Below are 21,516 nucleotides of genomic sequence, written 5' to 3' on the forward strand. Positions count from 1 at the left end.
CTGGTTTCTCAACTCATTAAATATGGGAATATTTTTGTAGACTCCTATTCTGATTAGTTATTTGGTTGTATATCTCCACTCACGCCTGGATATAGAAAGACAATGAGGCCATCGAGCCCGTCTCGCCATTCAATTAGATCATAGCTGATATGTGGCCTAATTCCATATATCTGTGTTTTTTTTTAGCCCATATCCATTAATACCCTTGCTTAATAGACATTTATCTGTCTCAGAATTAAAAGAAACAACTATCATCACCTGCCTTTTGTGGCAGACAGTTCCATAATTTACTACCCTTTTTGTGAAGAAGTGCTTCCTAACATCTGTCCTGAATGCCTTGGCCGAATTTATAGTATATGTCGCTCGTTCTAGAATCTCCAATGACAGAAATAGCTTACTTTTATTTACCCTGTCCTTTCCTGTTAGTATCTTGAAGACAGTGATGGAGGCTGGTACAATTACCACATTTAAAAGGTGTCTGGATTGGAATATGAATAGGAAAGGTTTAGAGGGATGTGGATCAGGTGCTAACAAATGGGACTAGATTAATTTAGGATCTCTGGTCGGCATGAACAAATTGGGCCGAGGAGTGTGTTTCCATGCTGTATATCCCTATGACTCTATGACATGACACAACTACATTTTTTCTTACCACGGAAGGCTTTCAGGGTTGGGTAATTAAGTATATTTAAGGCTGAGAGTGGCATGTTTTTAATCATTAACTTAAGCAAATGTTATGAGGTACGGAATAAAAGTAGAGTTGACAATTATCAGCTCAGCCATGATCTCTTTGAATGTTGGAGCAGAATCGTTGGACTGGATGCACTACTGCTGCTCCTACGTATTATATTGGCCATAGTAAATTTTCTTAGTGTACCGATACCCTGAAAAAAAGCGTCAGAAAACATTGACTCAAAAACATTAAAACTTCAGCTCTATTTGAGACCAGACATAATTTTATTTTTTCACAAAGCATATGATCTGCATCAACCACCGTTTCTTTTAATAACTCGTAAGACCAAATAGCAACCACGCAATTTAAGTCAAAGTGTTGCATCATTCTCTAGCACGGTCAATTGTCTGTACCATAATGCATGAGGCGGGTACAGACGTACCTTCGCTGAAAAGTAAATAAGTACGAATAAAGTTCATTCACCTTGCCTACGTGTTAAATGTAGTTAGGATGATTTTCCACCGCTAATATTTGTTAGCAGATGCTAAAATAATATTTGTAGATTGCACTTGAAACATTTGACATGACTTTATAATCCAACTTTATAGATCTTATCACTAACACCATTACATGATCATGAGAAATATTCACTGCATGTGATACCATATTAAATAATGTACTGAAATTTTAATTGTACCGGTTCAATTCGATTTCTTGCTGAACGCTGGAAAGTAAAGTTGTCTTTTTCGACCGTGTTGTAAGTATACATAGACACCACAAAAGCAGGCAGGAGTCACACCCCAATGCAGAGACCACAAAAGACGTGCAGAAACACATATATAAAAATAGTTGCACTCAGATACAATCGCTCATGTACTAGAATTCACACAGCACTTCAGTAGGATTATAGCATTGACTAGATTAAAACTGTGTTCGCATACTCAGGATTCGTATGAATTAAAATTTACCATTCTTAAGCTGTGAGGTCACTTAGCACTGTTCATCACTTGTTGTTTGTGCTGTTTGGCGTTCAAGTATTCTTGTTTGATAGGTTCAGCAAGTTGAGCCATGATTTTTTTTTAAAGGAATACCTGATGCTGTTCCTGACATGCACGCCTGCACTTTTCATTCAACCAAACTTCCTGGTTTGACGTTAATGGTAGAAAGGGGGTTATTTGTCGAACCATGAGAATGAGCGTTATGTTGGAGTACAATCTTGTCTCCGCTGCTGCTGCTGATAGTACACAGGGCCTCATGTATGCATGGTTTTGTACTGCTCAAACTGATCAATTTAGCTGCGCTGACTTTGCTGCAGAACATAATGTCTTCAAGATATTAAGAGGAAAGGTCAGGGTAAATATAAATAGACCAATTCTGCTGTTGGAGCTTCTAGAACGAGCGGTATATACTATAAATTCGGGCCAGGCCATTCAAGAAGGATGTTAGGAAGCACTTCTATACACAAAGGGTAGCAAATTATGAAACTGTCTGCCACAAACGGCAGGTGATGATAATTATTTCTCTTAAATCTGAGACAGGTGAATGTTTACTCAGCCAGGGCATTAATGGATATGGAGAAAGTGAGGACTGAAGATGCTGGAGATCAGAGCTCAAAATGTGTTGCTGGAAAAGCGCAGCAGGTCAGGCAGCATCCAAGGAGCAGGAGAATCGACGTTTCGGGCATGAGCCCTTCTTCAGGATTAATGTATATGGGTCAAGAACAGATACATCGAATTAGGCCACAAATCAGCCATGATCTCATTGGACGGTGGAACAGGCTCGATGGCCTCAATCATGACTGGGTGAAAGAGACCTGTGCAAAATTAGGAAAACAGGCCAGATTCAAAACATTAGGAGGGTCAGGAAATAAATTGCAATAGATGTTTCAAGTAGAAGGGAGCGTTGACAGCTCCTAATGAAATTCAATTACTTATATGCAATTGGAAATGAAATACATTATCCCCAGTTTTGTAGATATCGCTAGAACCGTTACTAGAATTTTTAAAAAGCCCATTCTGAAAAGTTACTTATCTTATTCATGCGATTTTCTTCGTTGTCGTTGTTTGCAGAGAACAAATGGTTAACTTCTGACTGCACATTGAAAATCTTGTAAGGTGAAACCATGGGACAAAACAATTGCATTGCTGGCTTTCCATAGCAATAGAGTCGGTGCTGGTTCAGTATTGGATGCATTCCATGCTGTAATCTTTATAAAGGGCATTTCTCTAAGGTCAACTTTAAAGTGTTTTGACAGCAAGTCCGCCCTTTCAAAAAATTTCAGGAGGTGAGGCTGCACAGCAACTTTCAACAAGGTCAAGCCTTGCAAAATGGATATGTATCTATCTTGGTCTCAAACAGTGACAAGCAATCTCTCACACAGTTCTACTTTGCATTGTTTGAACCGACAGATAACCAGAAGGTCAGCACATACATGTAAAAATGCAATGTTAGTTTTAATGCATCGTTAATGTTAAGAGCGATTAGGCTCTACGATTAGTGGACATCAGAGTCAAATTTGCACAATCCTTCTTTCCTATGATTTTCAGTGCATGTCATCAGAGAGGGAGGAGGATATTCCAGTCCTGATTCTGGGACACATTATGCATTTCCAGAGAAGGTTTGATGTTGGCAATCACATAGCGAAACATCATCATTAAACACCAGTATTTGAAAACATTTTACTATAATAATATAGGATGGAATCAAAACTAAAGTTGCTGTCATGCCTCCAATGCAAATGAAGAACTGTCATTCTCCTTGAGTACACCAAATTATCCATTCAAATTACCTGCTTGCAAAACGAAAACACACAATGCAAAGATTGTGCCATCTATCCCTTACATCCACTACCTACCCGTTGTGCTTGATAACCAGTAGTGATAAGCTTAGTTGGCTGCGAACTTTGGTCTAAGTATGAGGTAAACGTAATGAACCTGTTGAATTAATAATCATATTCATTTTACTCGAAATGTTGACATTGATACATTCATTTCTGTGTATTTTTGGCTTCTCAAATTCATAATTTAGCTTATCAAAGATGCCAAAAAAAGTTTCTTGCAACATCACATGATCCACTTCCTATTGCTTATTGATTACTTCTAGTAAACAACATGAGTTAACGGGAATTTTACCATTGGTTTCAGGACGGATGTTTACACCCATTAATTCCCCAGCTGCCTGTCTTTGGCGAAGGCTATCCTGACTTGAATGCAACTAGCCTGTGAGTGAAGAACAAATGGATCATTGTGCAAAAATAATTTGTAATAGAGTCATCTGCCTGGATTCTGATGAAAAATCATATAGGCTGTCTCGTGACTGAAGGATCTCCGCATTAATGCCTTTCCACCCTTAATCCAGACACACACTGTCCATAATAATTGAAATACACGCAAATACAATGAAAGAGAGATGTCCCAGAGAATGCTACGTCTGTTCACTGATTGAGTCCAGTCCTTGAACCCTTAGCCATTAAGGTCACGATGATTTCGAGAGTAAAAACCAAATTTTTGTAACTTGGGTTTCAGGAGTTTCTCAGACGTGATGCTACAGCGTCACGTTTTAGTGGCAACATCATTGGACAAGTATAAGAATCCGACTAAACTAAATTAACGTACAGTGTTCACATTGAGTTATAGCCAACAGTTTCTTTCTTGTTATTAAAGGTGGATTACATATGTGTAAAAGGTATACAGGACGAGAATACATTCTTAACATGTAACATGAGGATAATACAAGTTGTGTTGCCTGAAAAAGGATGCAATAAGCCAATCAAATTGCTGGATAATATTGGAATTATCACCCACAGAGTTTTCTTGCTGTTCAGTCCTTGCTCATATGCAGAAAAAGGATCGATTTGATTGCAGGAAACCCTGGAAATCTGGTGATAAGGGGACAGGTAAGTGCAGCCGAGGCCAGCAATCAACTACCAACTTCCTGAATGGTTGTTCTAATCCAGCTCCTAATTCCTAGGTTTGACAGGGGCATTAGTGAGGATTTGGTTTAAAACAATTGATTATTTGATACCTAACTTCTCAAGAGCCCCGATTTAATTGGGAACAGATATGGAACGTTCCCAATATATATACCTCATGACATCCCTATTAATGGGAGAGATCATGGTAACTTCCGCCAAAAATGTGGACTACTGATATCATGGCAAAAACAAAGACAAAAACATTCAGAGTTCAAACAAGAGCACTTCCTAACGATGATTAAAAGTTTACAATGTGGTCCAGATCTTGCGTGTTCAATCCCCCGCTGCAGATTAATCTGAATTGCCTTCAAGGAAGGTGGAAACCTCGTAGATGTAAAATAGCACTGCAAAGGACGAATTGGTTTAACCAGAAAGGCAGACTGAAAATAAGATGTTTCTCATAACAATTCAGACGGTCCTTGTACTTTGAGGGGGTCATGAATGACATCTTCAAACTCAGATCGCCGAGATCTCGAGGGCCTGTCCTCACACTGTGGCATTACTGAGGTGTATTCTACGTTATCTAAATTCCTGTTCTCTCTATCCGTCCTTCTCGTTTGTTGCATGCTCAACTGGACATAATGCAGTGAAGGCTCCTTAACCACACGTTCCTGAAAGGATTAAAATGTAAAAATTATCAATGAAGAACTGATATCGTCTTTTGAGTTTTACACATTCCACCATACACTGACTTTGTATTAAAATTAAAACCCTTTTCCTGCCCTAACTCAGACTTTACAAGCCCTCCATTTGAAGAAACACTTTCTTTTATATTTGTTCAGTGTCTCTTGAAAACCTAGCCTTTAGTGTCCGTACAAATTGCCCTTTGGAACAGTTAAATATAATTGAATAGCCTTCTAGTCCATTTGAGGGGGCTGTTAAGGGCCAACACGTTACTTCCATTTCGAAAATATGTGTTTTCCGACAGCATGAGTCATTTTTGTTTGCGACAATCGAGAATTGCTTCATTATCATCATTAGACGAGCTTGGTTTCCAGTTTTATTACGTCATTAAAACTGAACGTGGTGCTCAAATTTTATCTTGTATTCTCGGTGGAGAAGAAATCATCATGTCCGTTCACAATACCACTACACCACCACTTCACTGCACCAACATTATTAGACCTTTTCTGATCACAGCAAGATTTTTAACCCAGTCTTTGTTCAACTCATTACAATGTCACGTCAAAAACGTTGGGCCTCTAACCTGGTACGATGAGTGCATCAAAGCTAAATATTAGTAAATTTCTAACTACTAAAAAACTACTGTCAAGCAATATGATTATATTGGACAGTATAGAAATTTCACGTAAAATGACCCCATTTATAATTATTGAAATTGTCAACAAGTTCAATTCATTTTATTTTACTTTGGGAAGATAACAGGTGTAAGGAAGTTTTGAAAACCCACCAAGTATTCAATATCAAGTATATCATAAATACAATAAAAGCCATTTTTTCTTGACCCGGCATCAGGGTGCTATCAGGAAGTTAATTAATAAACTATATTTCAGTCTCACCCCAGGGACCGTAAAAGTATGCCAAAAGAATTTATTATTCAACGTTTAAAACATTTGATAGTTCTTACTTCTGTTCTTGCTTTTACAACACTGGAACCTGTGGGAACATGAACATGACAGAATTATATTTCATTGGAAATGAAATCACCATACAACAGAATATAATATAGGTACATAAAGAGCAATAAATATGATCATGAAACTTCCTCTCTGATGCCGTACCAAACACAAAAAACATTGAAACGGTTTCTGTTCCTATTAAATTCTACCAAACATATGGTATGCTTCTCTGCGATGGCTGAATGTTTCTTTCTTAAGTTCCCATCAATCAGAAATCTTTGCTGTGCTATTTTGACTGATGTGCAACTCGTATTTTATTACTTGGAAATGTGAGGGAGACACATAGAAATATGGGAAGTTGGGAAAGGAGTAGATAATTTCAAGCATGCTCTGCGCTTAATATGATCATGGCTCATCATGCAACTAAGTACTCTGTTCCTTCTTTCTCCCCAACCTTTTCAATTCCTTTAGATCTAAAACGAAACTATCTCCTTCTTGAAAGCATTGCATATTTTTTGTCCCAACCACCTTCTGTATCATAGAATTCCATAGGTTTGCCATTCTGTAGATGATGAAAGTGCTCCTCATCTCAATGCTGAATATCCTACCCTGTATGCTTAGACTGTGATGCCTTCTTCTTGGCTTTCCAATTGTTGGGAACATTATTCCTGTGTTTATCCTGCCGGCTGCAGGTGAATCTGCCCATGTCAGTGTGAGGAACAGTGACCACCTCGTAATCCCTTTGGTGCCTTGTTTTCACATTGTGAATACCGTCCACCGTCTTGTGTGGAACTATCACAGTGCCAAATGGGACAGACGTAGATATAGCAGTTCAAGCTCAGGCATCCACAATGCATTATGAGCCATCAACTGGAACAGAATCATGCTCATACACAACATACAACCTTTTAACCTGGCATGCCCCACATTCAGCTATTGCCATGAAGCGAGGGGGGCAACCCTGGTTTAATGGAGAGTGCAGGAGCAGAGTCAGGCATATGTACTACTTGGGTGAAATTCACAAAAAGTATACTCGCATTCCAAACAGCACAAAGGGCAATTAATAAATAGGGCTCATCAATCCCATAACCAATGGATCAGATATAAGTTCTGCAGTCTTGTGACATTCAGTTGTGAATTGTGGTGGACAATTAATCAACTCTCTTGGGTGGGGTTACACAAATATACCCGTCCTTAATCATGGAACAGCCAAGAACATCACTGCAAGAGATAAGGCTGAAACATTCACATCAATCTTCAGCTATAAGTGGCAGTGGATGATACATCTTCAAACAAAAGTGCTAAGTGGAGGATCCATTTTAACATCTTCCAGTGATCTCAGCATCACACATTCCAGTTTTCAGTCAATACCAAGTAATGTTTGGAGCCATTGCAAAGGCTAAGACCCTGACAACAATCCTCAACAGAAGAGTTGCACTCCAGAACTTGCCCACTCCCCTCACTGAGCTGCACCACTACAGTCACTACTTGGCATCCCTGACAATGTGGAAGATTGCCCAAGTGTGTTCAGTACACAAGTGTGTAACGAGATTTCATTCAGCTAAGGAGAATCCAACGAGATTCTATAAATACATTAAGGTCAAAAAGGTATATGGTCCCTTAAAGGCAAACGTGACCATCTATGTGTGACACCATGGAAGACGGCTGACATACTAAACGTATATTTTGCGTCAGTATTTTACATAGAACATAGAACATAGAAGAATACAGCGCAGTACAGGCCCTTGGGCCCTCGATGTTGCGCCGATCCAAGCCCACCTAAACTACACTAACCCACTATCCTCCATATACCTATCCAATGCCCTCTTAAATGCCCATAAAGAGGGAGAGTCCACCACTGTTACTGGCAGGGCATTCCATGAACTAACGACTCGCTGAGTGAAGAACCTACCCCTAACATCAGTCCTATAACTACCCCCCCTTAATTTAAAGCTATGCCCCCTTGTAATACCCGACTCAATACGCGGGAAAAGGTTCATACTGTCGACCCTATCTAACCCCCTAATCATCTTGTACACCTCAATCAAGTCACCCCTAAACCTTCTTTTCTCTAGTGAAAACAGCTCCAAGTGCCTCAGTCTTTCCTCATACGATTTTCCTTCCATACCAGGCAACATCCTGGTAAACCTCCTCTGCACCCGTTCCAATGCCTCCACATCCTTCCTATAGTATGGCGACCAAAACTGCACACAATATTCCAGATGCGGCCGTACCAGAGTCTTATACAACTGCATCATGACCTCAGGACTCCGGAACTCAATTCCTCTACCAATAAAAGCCAGTACGCCATATGCCTTCCTCACCGCACTATTTACCTGGGTGGCAACTTTCAGAGATCTGTGTACATGGACACCAAGATCCCTCTGCTCATCCACACTACCAAGTATCCGACCATTAGCCCAGTACCCCATTTTCTCTGGTGAAGGACTTGGAAAACAGGAAAATTTGTGGAAATATATTGTGGTGCCTTGAAAAGAGTTCATATTGCTGAAGAAGAGGTGTTGGAGGTCTTAAAACCCATAAAGCTAGGCAGATCCCCAGGAGCTGATTAGGTTTTTCCTAAAACTTAGTGGGCAGGTAATGAAGAGATTACTGGGCCTTTGCTAAGGTACTTTTATCATCGATAGCTACGGGTGAGGTGCCAGAAGACTGGATGTTAGATAATATGGTGCCATTACTTAAGAAACCTGGTAAAGAATCATCAGATTTATAGAATGGTGAGCCAGGCATCAGTGGTGGCCAAGGTTTTGGAGATGGATCCAACAGACTGGATTTGTATGTATCTGGAAAGGCAAGGACTACTCAGGGATAGCTAACATGGCTTTATGACGCAAAATTGTGCCTCACTAACTTCAGTGTGTCATTGAAGAAGTGCCGAAGAAGATTTAGGAAGAGAGAAACGTAGACATTGTTCATATGGACTTCAGCAAAACGTTCAATAAGGTTTCTCATGGTCGGCTGGTTAGTAAGGTTAGATCACGTGGGATCCAGAGGAAGGTAGCAATTTGATACAAAATTTGCTTAAAGGTAGGAGACAGGGGGTCGTTGTGGAGAGTTGTTTTTTGGTCTGGACGTTTGTGTCCAGTGACGTGCCAAAAGGATCAGTGCTGCACCCACTGATTTTCATCATTTACATAAATGATTTGGATGTGAATATAGGAGGTATGTTTGTGCTTGCAGATGACACTAAAATTGCGATGTAGTGGACAGTGAAGAAGATTATCTCACAGTATACAAGGATGTCAATCAAGTGGGCCAATGAGCCGAGTACCGATTAACTTAATTTAGATAAATGTGAGGTGTTGCATTTTGGGAAAGCAAACCAGAGGAGGACTTACGCAATCAGTGAAAGGGCCCTGGAGTATGTTGTCGAACAAATAGACCTTGGGGTGCAGGGCATAATTCTTTGAAAGTGGTGTCACGTGAGCAGGTTAGTGAAGAAGGCATTTGGCATGCTTGGTCATAACATCGAAAATAGGAATTGGGATGTCATTTTGCGATGTTCAGGATATTGGTGAGGCCACTTTAGGATCTTATACTTGCTATCCTTCTGGAGAAAGGATGTTGTTAAACTTGAAATGATGCAGAAGAGATTGGACTACCACAAGCTCATTCATCGATGACTTTAGCTCCATTCTAAGGTCAGAAGTGGGGGTGCTTGCTGATGATCCCACGATGTTCAACATTGCTCACGGCTCCTCAGATACTAAACAAGCTATGTTCAAATACAACAGATCTGGACATGATCCAGGATTGGGTTGACAAATGGCAAGTAACATTCACAACACACAGGAACAGAAAGGGAGTTTTTCTACAAACTGTCTAATAGCAGTAGGGAGACTGAAGAACTCATAGGCCGGCAGATTTTGGAAAATTGCAGATGTAGCAGGGTTGTTGTTTTGGGTGACTTCAACTTTGCCAATATTGACTGGAACCTCCTTAGTGCGGATGGTTTGGATGGAGCCGTTTTTGTCAGGTGTGTTCAGGAGGGTTTCCTTACTCAGTGTTTCGACAAGCTGACAAGGGGAGAAGCCATTTTAGATTTGGTGCTCGACAACGAGCCAGGACAGGTGTTAGATCTCGCAGTGGGAGAGCACTTTGGTGACAGTGACCACAATTGCCTCACATTTACCATAACCTTGAAGAGGAAAAAAAGCAATCACTAAAGAAAGGTATTTAATTGGGGAAAATGAAATTATAACAGAAGTTGGGAAGTACAGATTGTGAACAATTGTTCCACTGAAAGGGCACAGCAGACATGTGGAGACTGTTTAAGGAGCAGTTGTTGTGAGCAATACGCAAATTTGTTCCTCTGAGAAGGGTAAGAAGGGGTAAGTTTAAGGAGCTTTAGATGACGAGAACAGAGGCGCTTCTTGTCAAAAGGAAGAAGGCAGCTTACGTAAGATGGAGGAAGCAAGGATCTAGCACAGATTTAGAGGATTATAGGCTTACTAGAAAGGAGCTCAGAAATGGACTGAGGAGAGCTAGGAGGGGGCACTAAAAACGCTTGGCAAGTAGGATTAGGGAGAACCCAAAGGCTTTTTACTCATACGAGAGTAATAAGAGAATGATCAGAGGGAAGGTAGGGCCGGTCAGGGATAGCGTAGCGTGTGGAGTCTGAGCAGATAGGGGAAACCATAAATTAATTTTTTGCTTCGGTTTTCACTAAGGAAAGGAACCTTGTTGTGAATGAGAACTTTGAGGAGTTGTGAAATAGGCTTCGATAGGTCAAGATTGATGAAGTTGATATGCTGGAAATTTTGACAAACATTAAGATCGATAAGTTCCCAGGGCTAGATCATATTTATACTAGATTGCTCCGGGAAGCGAGAAAGTAGGTTGCTAAGCCGCTGGTGAAGATCTTTGCTTCCTCATTCTCCACGGGAGTAGTACTGGAGGATTAGAGGGAGGCGAATGTTGTTCCTCATTTCAAATAGGGGAATAGGGAAATCCTTGGTAATTACAGTCCGCCTAGTCTTACATCTGTGGTCAGCAAGGTTTTGGAAAGAATTCTGAGGGACAGGATTTATGACTATTTGGAAAAGCATTGAGTGATTAACAACAGTCAGCATGGCTTTGTGAGGGGCGGGTCGTGCCTCATAAATCTTAATGAATTCTTTGAGGAAGTGACAAGACAGGTTGATGAAGGATGCTCAATGGATGTGGTGTAAATGGACTTCAGCAAGGCATTTGTTAAGGTTCCCCATGGCAGGCTCATTTGTAAAGTCAGGAGATGTGGGAGACAGGGAGATTTGGCTGTTTGGATTATAATTGGTTGGCTGACAGAAGGCAGAGAGTGGTTGTAAATGGAAAGCATTCTGCCTGGAGGTCAGTTGTAAGTGGTGCCCCACAAGGCTCTGCTTTTGGGCCTCTGCTGTTTGTAGTTTTTATAAATAACTTGGATGAGGAGGCTGAGGCATAGGTTAGTAAATTTGTAGATGACACAAAGGTTGGAGGTGCTGTTAATAGTATCGAGGACTATTGTAATTTGCAGTGTAATATAGACAGCGTGCAGAGCTGAGAAATGGCAGATGGAGTTCAATTTGGATAATTGTAAAATGATACATTTTAGAAGGTAATGCTGAACATAGGATTAAAGACAGGATTCTTGGCACTATGGAGGAGCAGAGGGATCTTGGTGTACAAGTACATAGATCCCTCAAAGTTGCAATCCAAGTCGATAGGGTTGTTAAGAAAGCATTTGGTGATTTGGTTTTCATTAACAGGGGGATCGAGTTTAAGAACCATAAGATTTTGCTGCAGCTCTACAAGACTCTGGTGAAACCACATTTGGAATATTGTGCCCAGTTCTGGTTGCCCTATTGTAGGAAAGATACGGAGGCTTTGGAGAGGGTGCAACGAAGCTTTACCAGAATGCTGACCTCCAGAATGACTGGAGGGCTTGTCTTACGAAGAGTGGTTGACTAAGCTCAGACGTTTCTCGCTGGAGGAGAGGTGACCTGATCGAGGTATAAAAGGTAATAAGACCATAAGACATAGGAGCGGAAGTAATGTCATTCGGCCCATCGAGTCCACTCCGCCATTCAATCATGGCTGAATGAGAGGCATGGATAGAGTCAATAGGCAGACTTTTCCACAGGGCAGGATTGACTGGCACGAGGGGTCATAGTTTTAAGACATTCGGAGGAAGGTATAGAGGAGACGTCAGAGGTAGGTTCTTTATGCAGAGAGTTGTGAATGCATGTAATGCATTGCCAGCGGTGGTGGTGGAAGCAGAGCAATTAGGGACATTTAAGTGACTGCTGGACAGCAGTGAATTGAGGGATGTGTAGGTTAGGTTATTTTATTTTAGATTAGGAATAATCCTCGGCACAACATTGTGGGCCAAAGAGCGTGGTCTGTGATGTACTTTTCTACGTTCTATGTTCTACAAATACTGGGCAATATCCATTGCCAATAACAGATATTCTAACCCCGCCCCTTGACATTCAGTGGTGTTGTTCACTGAATACCCCAACACCCTGGGAGTGACCATTGAGCAGAAATTCAACTGGACTCGCCATTTCAATGTAGTGGATACAAGGGTAGGTCAGAGGCTTGAAATACAGTGGTGAGTAACTCACCTCCTGATTACTCAAAACCTGCCCACAATCTACAAGGTGCAAGTCAGGAGTGTGCGGGAATACTGCTCCCCATTTGCCTGGATGACTGCAGTTCCAACAATACTCAAGAAACTTGACAACATCCAAGACAACACAGCCTGCTTGATTGGTATCATGTCTACAAGCATCAATTCCATCACTGGCATTCAGTAGCAGCAGTTTGAACTCTTCATAAGATAATAAATTCGTCCAAGATAGCACCTTCCAAACACGTGACTACCTCCATCTAGAAGGACAAGGGCAGCAGATACATAGAAACACCACCATTTGTTGCCATCGAAGCAACTCAGTATGTTGACTTTGAAATGTGTTACCTTCACTATCGCTGGGTCAAAATCCTGGCATTGCCTCCCTAAAAGGATTGTGCCCTACGTACTTCATGTGGACTGCACTGATTCAAGAAAGCAGCTCACAAGTAGCTTTTCAAGGCTATCTCAGGGTAGACAATCAATGCTGGCTTGTCAACAAAGCCCAGGTCACATGATTGAAGAAAATACCTTGCCGAGCCCTGTTACAATTTTATGAGCTTCAATGAAATCCCCTCACATTTTTCTACACTCTGGTGAACAGCTATAAATGATTTAGTGTCTTTTCATTCGTCAGTCCTGCCATCACTGGAATCAATGTGGTAAACCTTCAATGCAGTGAGGCCGTGACGATGACGTCACCTGGACCAGTAATCTCAAGTTCAAAATTAATGCTTTGGGAACCAGGGCTATTTAAGATTTTTTTACGTTCCCGACTTCCAATAACATTTGAAACCGGCATTGTTTTCGGTTGCAGAATGGCAGAAAGGTTACAACGAAAGAACTCACGGTTTAATGGCAGCCAGGAGATTAGAAAAAAAATACAAACCTAGACCTATTCGCTACCCTTGGAGCCTTGCAAACCACTATTGTACCGAAGGAAATATGCTCTCAGTAAAGTCGGAACAACATCAAAGCCACACTGAGCCAATCTCTGCGTGGGTCATTGATTCAGGGATAATATTTGGTCAGGACACGTGACAGCGCCTGGTTTTTCTTCGAAATTGCGTCAACGAATCATTCACATCCGCCCCAGAAAGTTAAGTAGAGTTTTCCTCTGAAAAATAAATAAGTAAGTCCGACAGCGCGGACTTTTGTCAGTACCGCCCGCTTCGATTTTTGTGGTCTTGAATCTAGAGCCTTGGCATTTGCAGAAATGCACGCTATAACAGAGCTTGGAAGGCAGCCCAGTTGCATTCGCGTCTTGCTCTCTACCCATCTGCCTTAAATAGCTCGACACTTTTCGGACCTTCCTGTTCCCGGCTCTCATTGAAATGGTGCCAGATAGGAAGATCGTCCCTAAATCAATTACGTATCTGGAATAGGGTACTGTTTGATCAGGTTTGCTTACGTGTAGCGAAAATACAAACCTGTTGTTCCCCGCAGCACTCGAACTGTCAAGAATATAATGAGCAGACCTATCAACGCCAGACCGCCGAGTAAAACTGGTGTAATGTCAGCCTTTGTTTCCACTATGACACCTGCAATTAATAGCATGACCACATCGGTTGCGATTCATATTGAAAACGACTGACCAATTAAATAACGCAGTTTCTGTTTTAAAAAAATGTTATCAGATCAATGGAACATGATTATTGTCCAGGAAATGGGGTAAGGGAGTTATGGGTCGCGTATTGAAATTTAAGCTAATTGGCAAAAATAAAATTAAATACACATCGAAATCGAAAGTGGGTCTGGAAATAGCAGCTTGAAGTAAAGTGAATTGTCGCCGAACCGCGTAAGTGCCGCTAGTGTAATGGTATCATGCAAGATTCCCATTCTTGCGATCTGGGTTCGATTCCCGGGCGGCGCAATGTAGCTTTTTAAAACCAGGAAATACGGGTTCTGAAGGTCGTAAACCAAAACAGAAGTCGCTGGTGAAACTCAGCAAACGTCAGAGTCGACATTTCGAGGACTGTGGCTCTGCTTTCATATGACAGGTGCAGCAGGACCTGCCGAGTTTCGCCAGCAATTCCTGATTTTCTGGAAGATTGGGTAGTGATTTCAATCGCAGAGGCTTGTGAAAGCAAAAGAGACCCAGCGTCAGAATCAGGTCAACACTGGAATTCCTTGGAGAGGATCAGTATCAGAAAGGGGTAATGTCAAAGGTCAAAACATGGTGGATAGGTGCACTGTTAGGTTAAGCTAGGAAAAGAGGCAAGTCAAGGAAAAGGGTCTCTGGGTGACAACATCAAGATCAGTTTCTACTCTTGTGCTCGTCTCCACGAACACGTCTGCAATTGAAATATTTCTCAACACCTTTCTTTTCTTGTGAGTTGCAAATAAACGAGTTGGACTTCAACAGATCTGCCGGTCTTCAGGACAGCGTTTTACATACGCTGACTGACTTCTGGGATCAGTGTAGAAAAAAAGCTTCACATAAATCCCCAGGACCTGATCAAGTGTACCCTAGAACTCTGTGGGAAGCTAAGGAAGTGATTCCTTTGCTGAGATATTTGTATCGTTGATAGTCACAGGTGAGATGCCAGATGACTGGAGGTCGGCTAACGTGGTTGTCACTGTTTTAAAAAGGTGGTAAGGACAAGCCAGAGAAACATAGACCAGTGAGCCTGACGTTGGTGATGGGCAAGTTGTTGGAGGGAATCCTGAGGAACAGGATACACATGTATTTGGAAAGCTCAGGAGTAATTAGAGGTAGTCAACATGGTTTTGTGCGTGGGAAATTATGTCTCACAATCTTGCTTTTTTTGATGAAGTAACAAAGAGGATTGCTGGGGGAAGGGCGGTAGGCAAGATCTATATGGACTTCAGTAAGGCATTCGGCAAGGTTCCCCATGGAAGATTGGTTAGCAAGGTTAGATCTCATAGAGTACAGGGAAAACTCGCCATTTGGATACAGAACTGGCTCAAAGGTAGAAGACAGAGGGTGGTGGTGGCGGGTTCTTTTTCAGACAGGAGGCCTTTGACCAGTGGAGTGCCACATGGATTTGTGCTGGGTCCACTACCTTTAATCATTTATAGAAATGATTTGGATGTGAGCAAAAGAGGTATATTTTGTAAGTTTGCTGATGACACCCAAATTGGAGGTGTAGTGGACAACAAAGAAGGTTACCTCAGATTACAATGGGATCTTGATCAGATGGGCCAATGGACTGAGAAGTGGCAGATCGAGTTTAATTTAGATAAATGCAATTTGCTGCATTTTGGGAAAGCAAATCTTAGCAGGACTTATTCACTCAATGGTAATGTTCTGGGGAGTGTTGCTAAACAAAGAGAACTTTGAGTGCAGTTTCATAACTCCTTGAAAGATGAGTCGCAGGTAGATAGGAGAGTGGAGAAGGCGTTTAGTATGCTTTCCTTTATTGATCAGAGTATTAAGTACAGGACGTGGGAGGTCATGTTGCCGCTGTATAAACACTGGTTAGGCCACATTTGGAACATTGTGTGCAATTCTGGTCTCCTTCCTTTCGGAAAGATGTTGCGAAACTTGAAAGTGTTCAGAAAAGATTTGCAAGGATGTTGCCAGGGTTGAAGGATTTGTGCTATGGAGCGGTTGTTTTTTTGTGGAGCGTCGTAGACTGAGGGGTGACCTTATCGAGGCTTATAAAATCATGAGGGGCATGGATAGGATAAATAGACAAAGTCATATATATGGACTTTAGTAAGGCGGTTAATGAGGTTCCTCATGGTAGACTAATGGAGAAAGTGAAATCACGTGGTTTGCAGGGGTTCTAGCTAGGTCGATAAAGAACTGGTCGAGCAACAAGAGGCAGAGAGTAGTAATTGAAGGGTGTTTCTCAAAATGGAGAAAGGTGACCAATAGTGTTCCGCAGGGGTCAGTGTTGGGGCCACTGTTGTTTGTAATATACATAACCGATCTGGAAGAGGGCACTATTGGCATGATCAGCAAGTTTGCAGATGACACGAAGATTGGTGGAGTAGCAGAAAGTATAAGGGACTGTCAAAGAATACAGGAGGATATAGATAGACTGGAGAGTTGGGCGGAAAAGTGGCAGATTGATTTCAATCCAGACAAATGTGAGGTGATGCATTTAGGCAAGACTAATTCAACAGCGAATTATACAATGAACAGAAGCGCCTTGGGAAACGTTGGTGTGCAGAGAGATCTGGGAGTGCAGGTCCATTTTACCCTGAAGGTTGCTGCACAGATAGATAGAGTGGTCAAGAGGGCATATAGTACGCTTGCTTTCATTGGACGGGGTATTGAGTATAAGAGCTCGCAAGTCATATTAAAATTGTACAGGACGTTGGTTCGGCCGCATTTGGAATACTGTGGTCGCCACATTACCAAAAGGATGTGGACGCTTTGGAGAGGGTGCAGAGAAGGTTTACGACGATGTTGCCTGGTATGGAAGGTGCTAGCTATGAAGAGAGGTTGAGTAGGTTAGGTTGATTTTCATTAGAAAAAAGGAGATTGAGGGAAGACCTGACTGAGGTTTACACAATCATGAAGGATATAGACAGAATGGATAGAGACAAGCTTTTTCCCAGGGTGAAGGATTCAAAAACGAGAGGTCATGCTTTCAAGGTGAGAAGTGGAAAGTTTAAGGGGGATACACGCGGCAAGTACTTCATACAGAGGGTGGTGGGACCCTGGAACGCATTGCCAGCAGAGGTGGTAGCGGCAGGCACGGTAGATTTATTTAAGGTGCGTCTGGACAATGCATGAGTAGGCGGGAACAGAGGGATACAGATGTTTAGGAATTGACCGACAGGTTTAGATATATTTAGATTGGCTCAGGCTTGGACGGCCGAAGGGCCTGCTCCGGGGCTGTAAACTTTCACTGCTCACTTTGTTCTTTGTTCTTTTTCCTGGGGTGGGGGAGTCCAGAGCGAGAGGGCATAGGTTTGTGGTGAGAAGGGAAAGATATTTTCACGTAGAGGGTGGTACATACATGGAATTAGCTGCCAGAGGAAGTGGTGGAGGCTAGTACAATTCCTATGAATAGGAAGGGTTTGGAAGGATATTGACGTGTGCTGGCAGATGGGACTAAATCGGGTTGGGATATCTGGTCGGCATGGACGAGTTGGACTGAAGGGTCTGTTTCCATGCTGTACATCTCTATGACTCTATGACTCTATTTAATCATGCATATTTTTAATGGTATTTTGAATTACTACTTACATTTGGCATCCATGTTGTTAATTTGTCCATTTTCTATCTTGTCACATTTGTTGTCTGTAAGTATTTTACAACACATTCTTCCTTTGCCAAACGCCCCCTGGCTTGTTGCTGCAGTTATAAAGTAAGAGAACAGGAATATAACACCATATGTATAGTTTTTAATTCCACTAATTTTATAATTCGTGGTAACCACTTGCCTATCTATAATCTGGGAAATGGAGAATGGCAAATCTGCGCTCTCCATTTTGTAAATTATTTATTGACATTGACCTATCCATAATACGTTTGTGTATTTTAATACCAAATTGATTCTGATTTAGTATGGGGAATAAACGGGTCTTCTGTTTTGCACTTTCAAGGTGATTGATGTGGCTCTCCTTTCATTTTATTTTATTTGAATGTGTGCATTAGGACCAGCAGTAGGCAAGTTTACCCATCCTGCATCAACTCTGACATTTGAAACGACCACGGCAAATCTGATTATGCGCTCAACCTCACTATCCTAATTTCCATGATGCCCTTTTACTGACTACTCACCCAGAATCTAGCTCAGCCCGAAATAATACAATGTCACCACTGCCCGCTAGATCAGAAAAACCTGCAGGTTAACAGCTTTTTGACAGAATAGAATTCTTCTCAGCACCATTTTGAAAATTTGATCCCTCATGTTTCTTTTTAATGTGTCCCCACGTTCTAGAAAGGGAAACATCTTCTCTACATCTAAATCGTCAAATCCCTTAGAACTGTATGTGTTTACATCAGATTATACTTATTACTCTAAACTGCAATGACTATATTGATAACTTGCCCAGATTTCATAGAATCTCATAATTGTAAGCGTGTGGAGAAGTACCATTAGCTCATCATATCTGCACTGTTTCTTTGAGCATTTGAACTTAAAGTCATACTCCTGCCTTTCCAACATATGCCTGCACACCTTGCTATTTTAAACAATCATCCGATGCCCTCTTGAATGCTCAACTGAACTTTCCTCAACTACTCAGTTTGTGAAGAATAGTTGTTTTTTTTCTAACCTCGCATTTGCTTGTATCACCGAACACTTTAAACCTATGCCTTCTCAGACTCAATCAATTTCCACATGGGAACACTTTCTCACGATGAACTCTGTCTAGAACCCTCACAGAATTATAGAGTCATGGAGTCATACAGCACCAAAACAGACCCTTTGATCATACCAGTCAATACCGAACATAAACCCAAACTAAACTAATCCCACCTTCCTGCTCAGGCCCATATCCCTCCAAACTTTTCTCATTTATGTACTTATCCAAATGTCTTTTAAGCATTGTAAATGCACTCACATCCACTACTGCCTCAGGAAATTCATTCCACATGCGAACCATCTTCTCCGCAAACAGAATTACCCGTCATGGCCTTTTTAAACTTCTCTCCTCTCACTTTAAAAATGTGCCCCCAGTCTTGAATTCCCCGTCCAGTGGATAAAAAGCAATTACCATCTATACCCCTCACTATTTTTACAAACTTCTATAAGGTCGTCTCTCAATCTTCTACATGATTTCGAAACGTCTAAGAAACCTACACTTAGCCTTTTTGACTCCAAGGAAATTAAGATCATCATCGCAAATCTTTTCACAAAATTAAGTTTCCCATTCCATTCTTCTAAACCTCCACTGCACACTTTCCGAAGCATTCATATCTCTTCAATAGGTGACGCTCAGAATTGTACTCCAGCTGAACTCCAATCATTGTTCTGTGTATGCTCATCATAAATTCCCTGTTTTTGTGCTCTATGAAGTCAAACATACGGCATGATTTTTTTAACAGCTCCCTGCCTCTATCTCCTGACAATTTTAATGATTTCTATGCATATGCACTCAAGTTCTGTACTCCTTCGTGCTTTAGACTTTTTCAATATATAACATTTCTCCATGTTCCTTACACCAAAGTGTATCCCCTCACAATTCTCTGTAATGAACTTGAAGGCCCACCCAACTATCCACTCCACCAACAGGGTACTATCCTTTCAAAGTGCTCCACTGCTGTGCTCATACTTTGAAATTTTTCTGAATTTCGTGTCAACAGAAACTTTGAATTTGATCTCCTGTACATTAATACCAAGAAAATTTATTTTTTCATCACACAAGCTTCTGCAGCCAAAAATAGTCGAATGAGTATCTGCTAAATTATTTCTAATGCAGTTATTACCCTTTTTCAATGTACCCACTATTTTTCACAACTTCATGGACTGAAGGGGAGTTCCTCTCCCATCTTTTCAGCGAGCATGCTGCTCCATGAAAACAGACATTACAACTACGGCTCAAAGTGTAGGATTTAATTGCCAAAACATTAAAACTATTTTAATTTGGAATTGGTCACATCCTCGGAATTTTGTAACAGTTTACAGGATGTATCAAAGCAAGCCATTCCCATGGGTGCTACAAATTTGAAAATTTGCATAATTTAACAAATATTCTAGCGTTCACGTAGAGGATTGCAATAATTCTCAATTTGTACAAAAATCCGAATAATAGTTTAGGAGCTATTCGTTGTGATAGAGCTATATACGATAAATTTAACTCACCAATGCAGAGTGCAAAAGAAACCAGCTGCATAAAGGCAATTCGCTGGATTGTCCGCATCGTCCATTTGCCCATGATAAAGATATGCAGTCTTTAAAAGTGTAGCCCTCAAATAAACAGTCTCAATACATGGGCGTGTACGGAATAATTTGTGATCTATCTTTGTGGGCGTACAGAGTTTCTGTCATTGTACTTTGCAGAGGGAAATGGCCCAACCACAGGATCTCCAAGACAGAGGTCATCAAATAAAATGCCACATTACTAGTTATTTTGGAAATTAAAAAGCAGAGGCAATATTTCAATGCAAATGAATCTTTCGTGCGGCTGTGTGATTTTGCTGTGCACCAATGTTACGTTTCAATAAATTTCAACATTGTTCGCTGTAAATGGACGGAAACCCACATGCTAGCAGCTTTTAGGAGTGTTCTGACAGTGAGTCAATAAATAAAAACAACTTACTCAGATGAATGGACTCACAATTCATGGAAAAAAATGATAAACAGAACCGACGAAAAGAAGGCTGAATTCACTCCTACAGCATTCCAAAAGCAGAAGGTCAAATGCATGCATGTGAACCATTGAGAGGTGGTTTTAGTTAGATCATTAATTTAATGCTAAGGTCGACTCTTAGGGCGGCATGGTGCCTTAGTGACTTAGTGGTTAACCTTGCTACCTCATAGTGCTAGAAACCCGGGTTCAATTCTAGTCTCGGGCAGTTGCCTCTTTGGAGTTTGCAAGTTTTCCCGTGTCTGCGTGGATTTCCTCCCTCCATACAAAGGTGTGCAGGTTATGTGGATTGGCTCTGCTCAATTGTCCATAGGGTTAGTTGCATTAGTCAGCTGTATATGTAGGGTACGGGATTGGGTCTGGGTGTGTTTCTCTTGGGAGGGTCGGTGTGTATTTGTTGGGCCGAAGGGCCTGTTTCCAACCAGTAGGAAATCTAACCTTACCC

General features: G+C 41.3%; 1 protein-coding gene and 1 non-coding gene across 2 annotated transcripts; one reads left to right on the forward strand and one right to left on the reverse strand.

Moving 5' to 3' along the window:
• Positions 1 to 938: 938 nt before the first annotated feature.
• Positions 939 to 20,631, reverse strand: LOC148140202 (uncharacterized). The gene is made up of 5 exons (XM_087979325.1): positions 20,567 to 20,631; positions 18,004 to 18,111; positions 14,267 to 14,377; positions 6,235 to 6,263; positions 939 to 5,257 (listed from the first exon to the last, which is right to left on the reverse strand). Exons 1-5 carry the CDS (start codon positions 20,622 to 20,624, stop codon positions 5,045 to 5,047), a joined length of 519 nt encoding a protein of 172 aa, XP_087835451.1. The 5' UTR covers positions 20,625 to 20,631; the 3' UTR covers positions 939 to 5,044.
• trnag-ccc (transfer RNA glycine (anticodon CCC)) lies at positions 14,639 to 14,709 on the forward strand. The gene has a single exon. It is a non-coding gene; the product is annotated as a tRNA-Gly (tRNA).
• Positions 20,632 to 21,516: the final 885 nt, after the last annotated feature.

This window comes from Chiloscyllium plagiosum, unplaced genomic scaffold, assembly GCF_037043375.1.
Source record: "Chiloscyllium plagiosum isolate Xiang-an unplaced genomic scaffold, Cpla_swu_hap1 HiC_scaffold_35, whole genome shotgun sequence".
NCBI classification, from domain to species: Eukaryota; Metazoa; Chordata; class Chondrichthyes; order Orectolobiformes; family Hemiscylliidae; genus Chiloscyllium; species Chiloscyllium plagiosum.

Bases quoted from the DNA above. Each gene is read 5' to 3' on its own strand.
- LOC148140202 (XM_087979325.1), bottom strand. From the start codon at position 20,624: ATGCGGACAATCCAGCGAATTGCCTTTATGCAGCTGGTTTCTTTTGCA. The intron at 18,112-20,566 runs GTGAGTTAAATT...TTATAACTGCAG, and splicing joins TTCTTTTGCACTCTGCATTG to CAACAAGCCAGGGGGCGTTT. The intron at 6,264-14,266 runs GTTTGTATTTTC...ATGTTCCCACAG, and splicing joins AGTGCTGCGGGGAACAACAG to GTTCCAGTGTTGTAAAAGCA.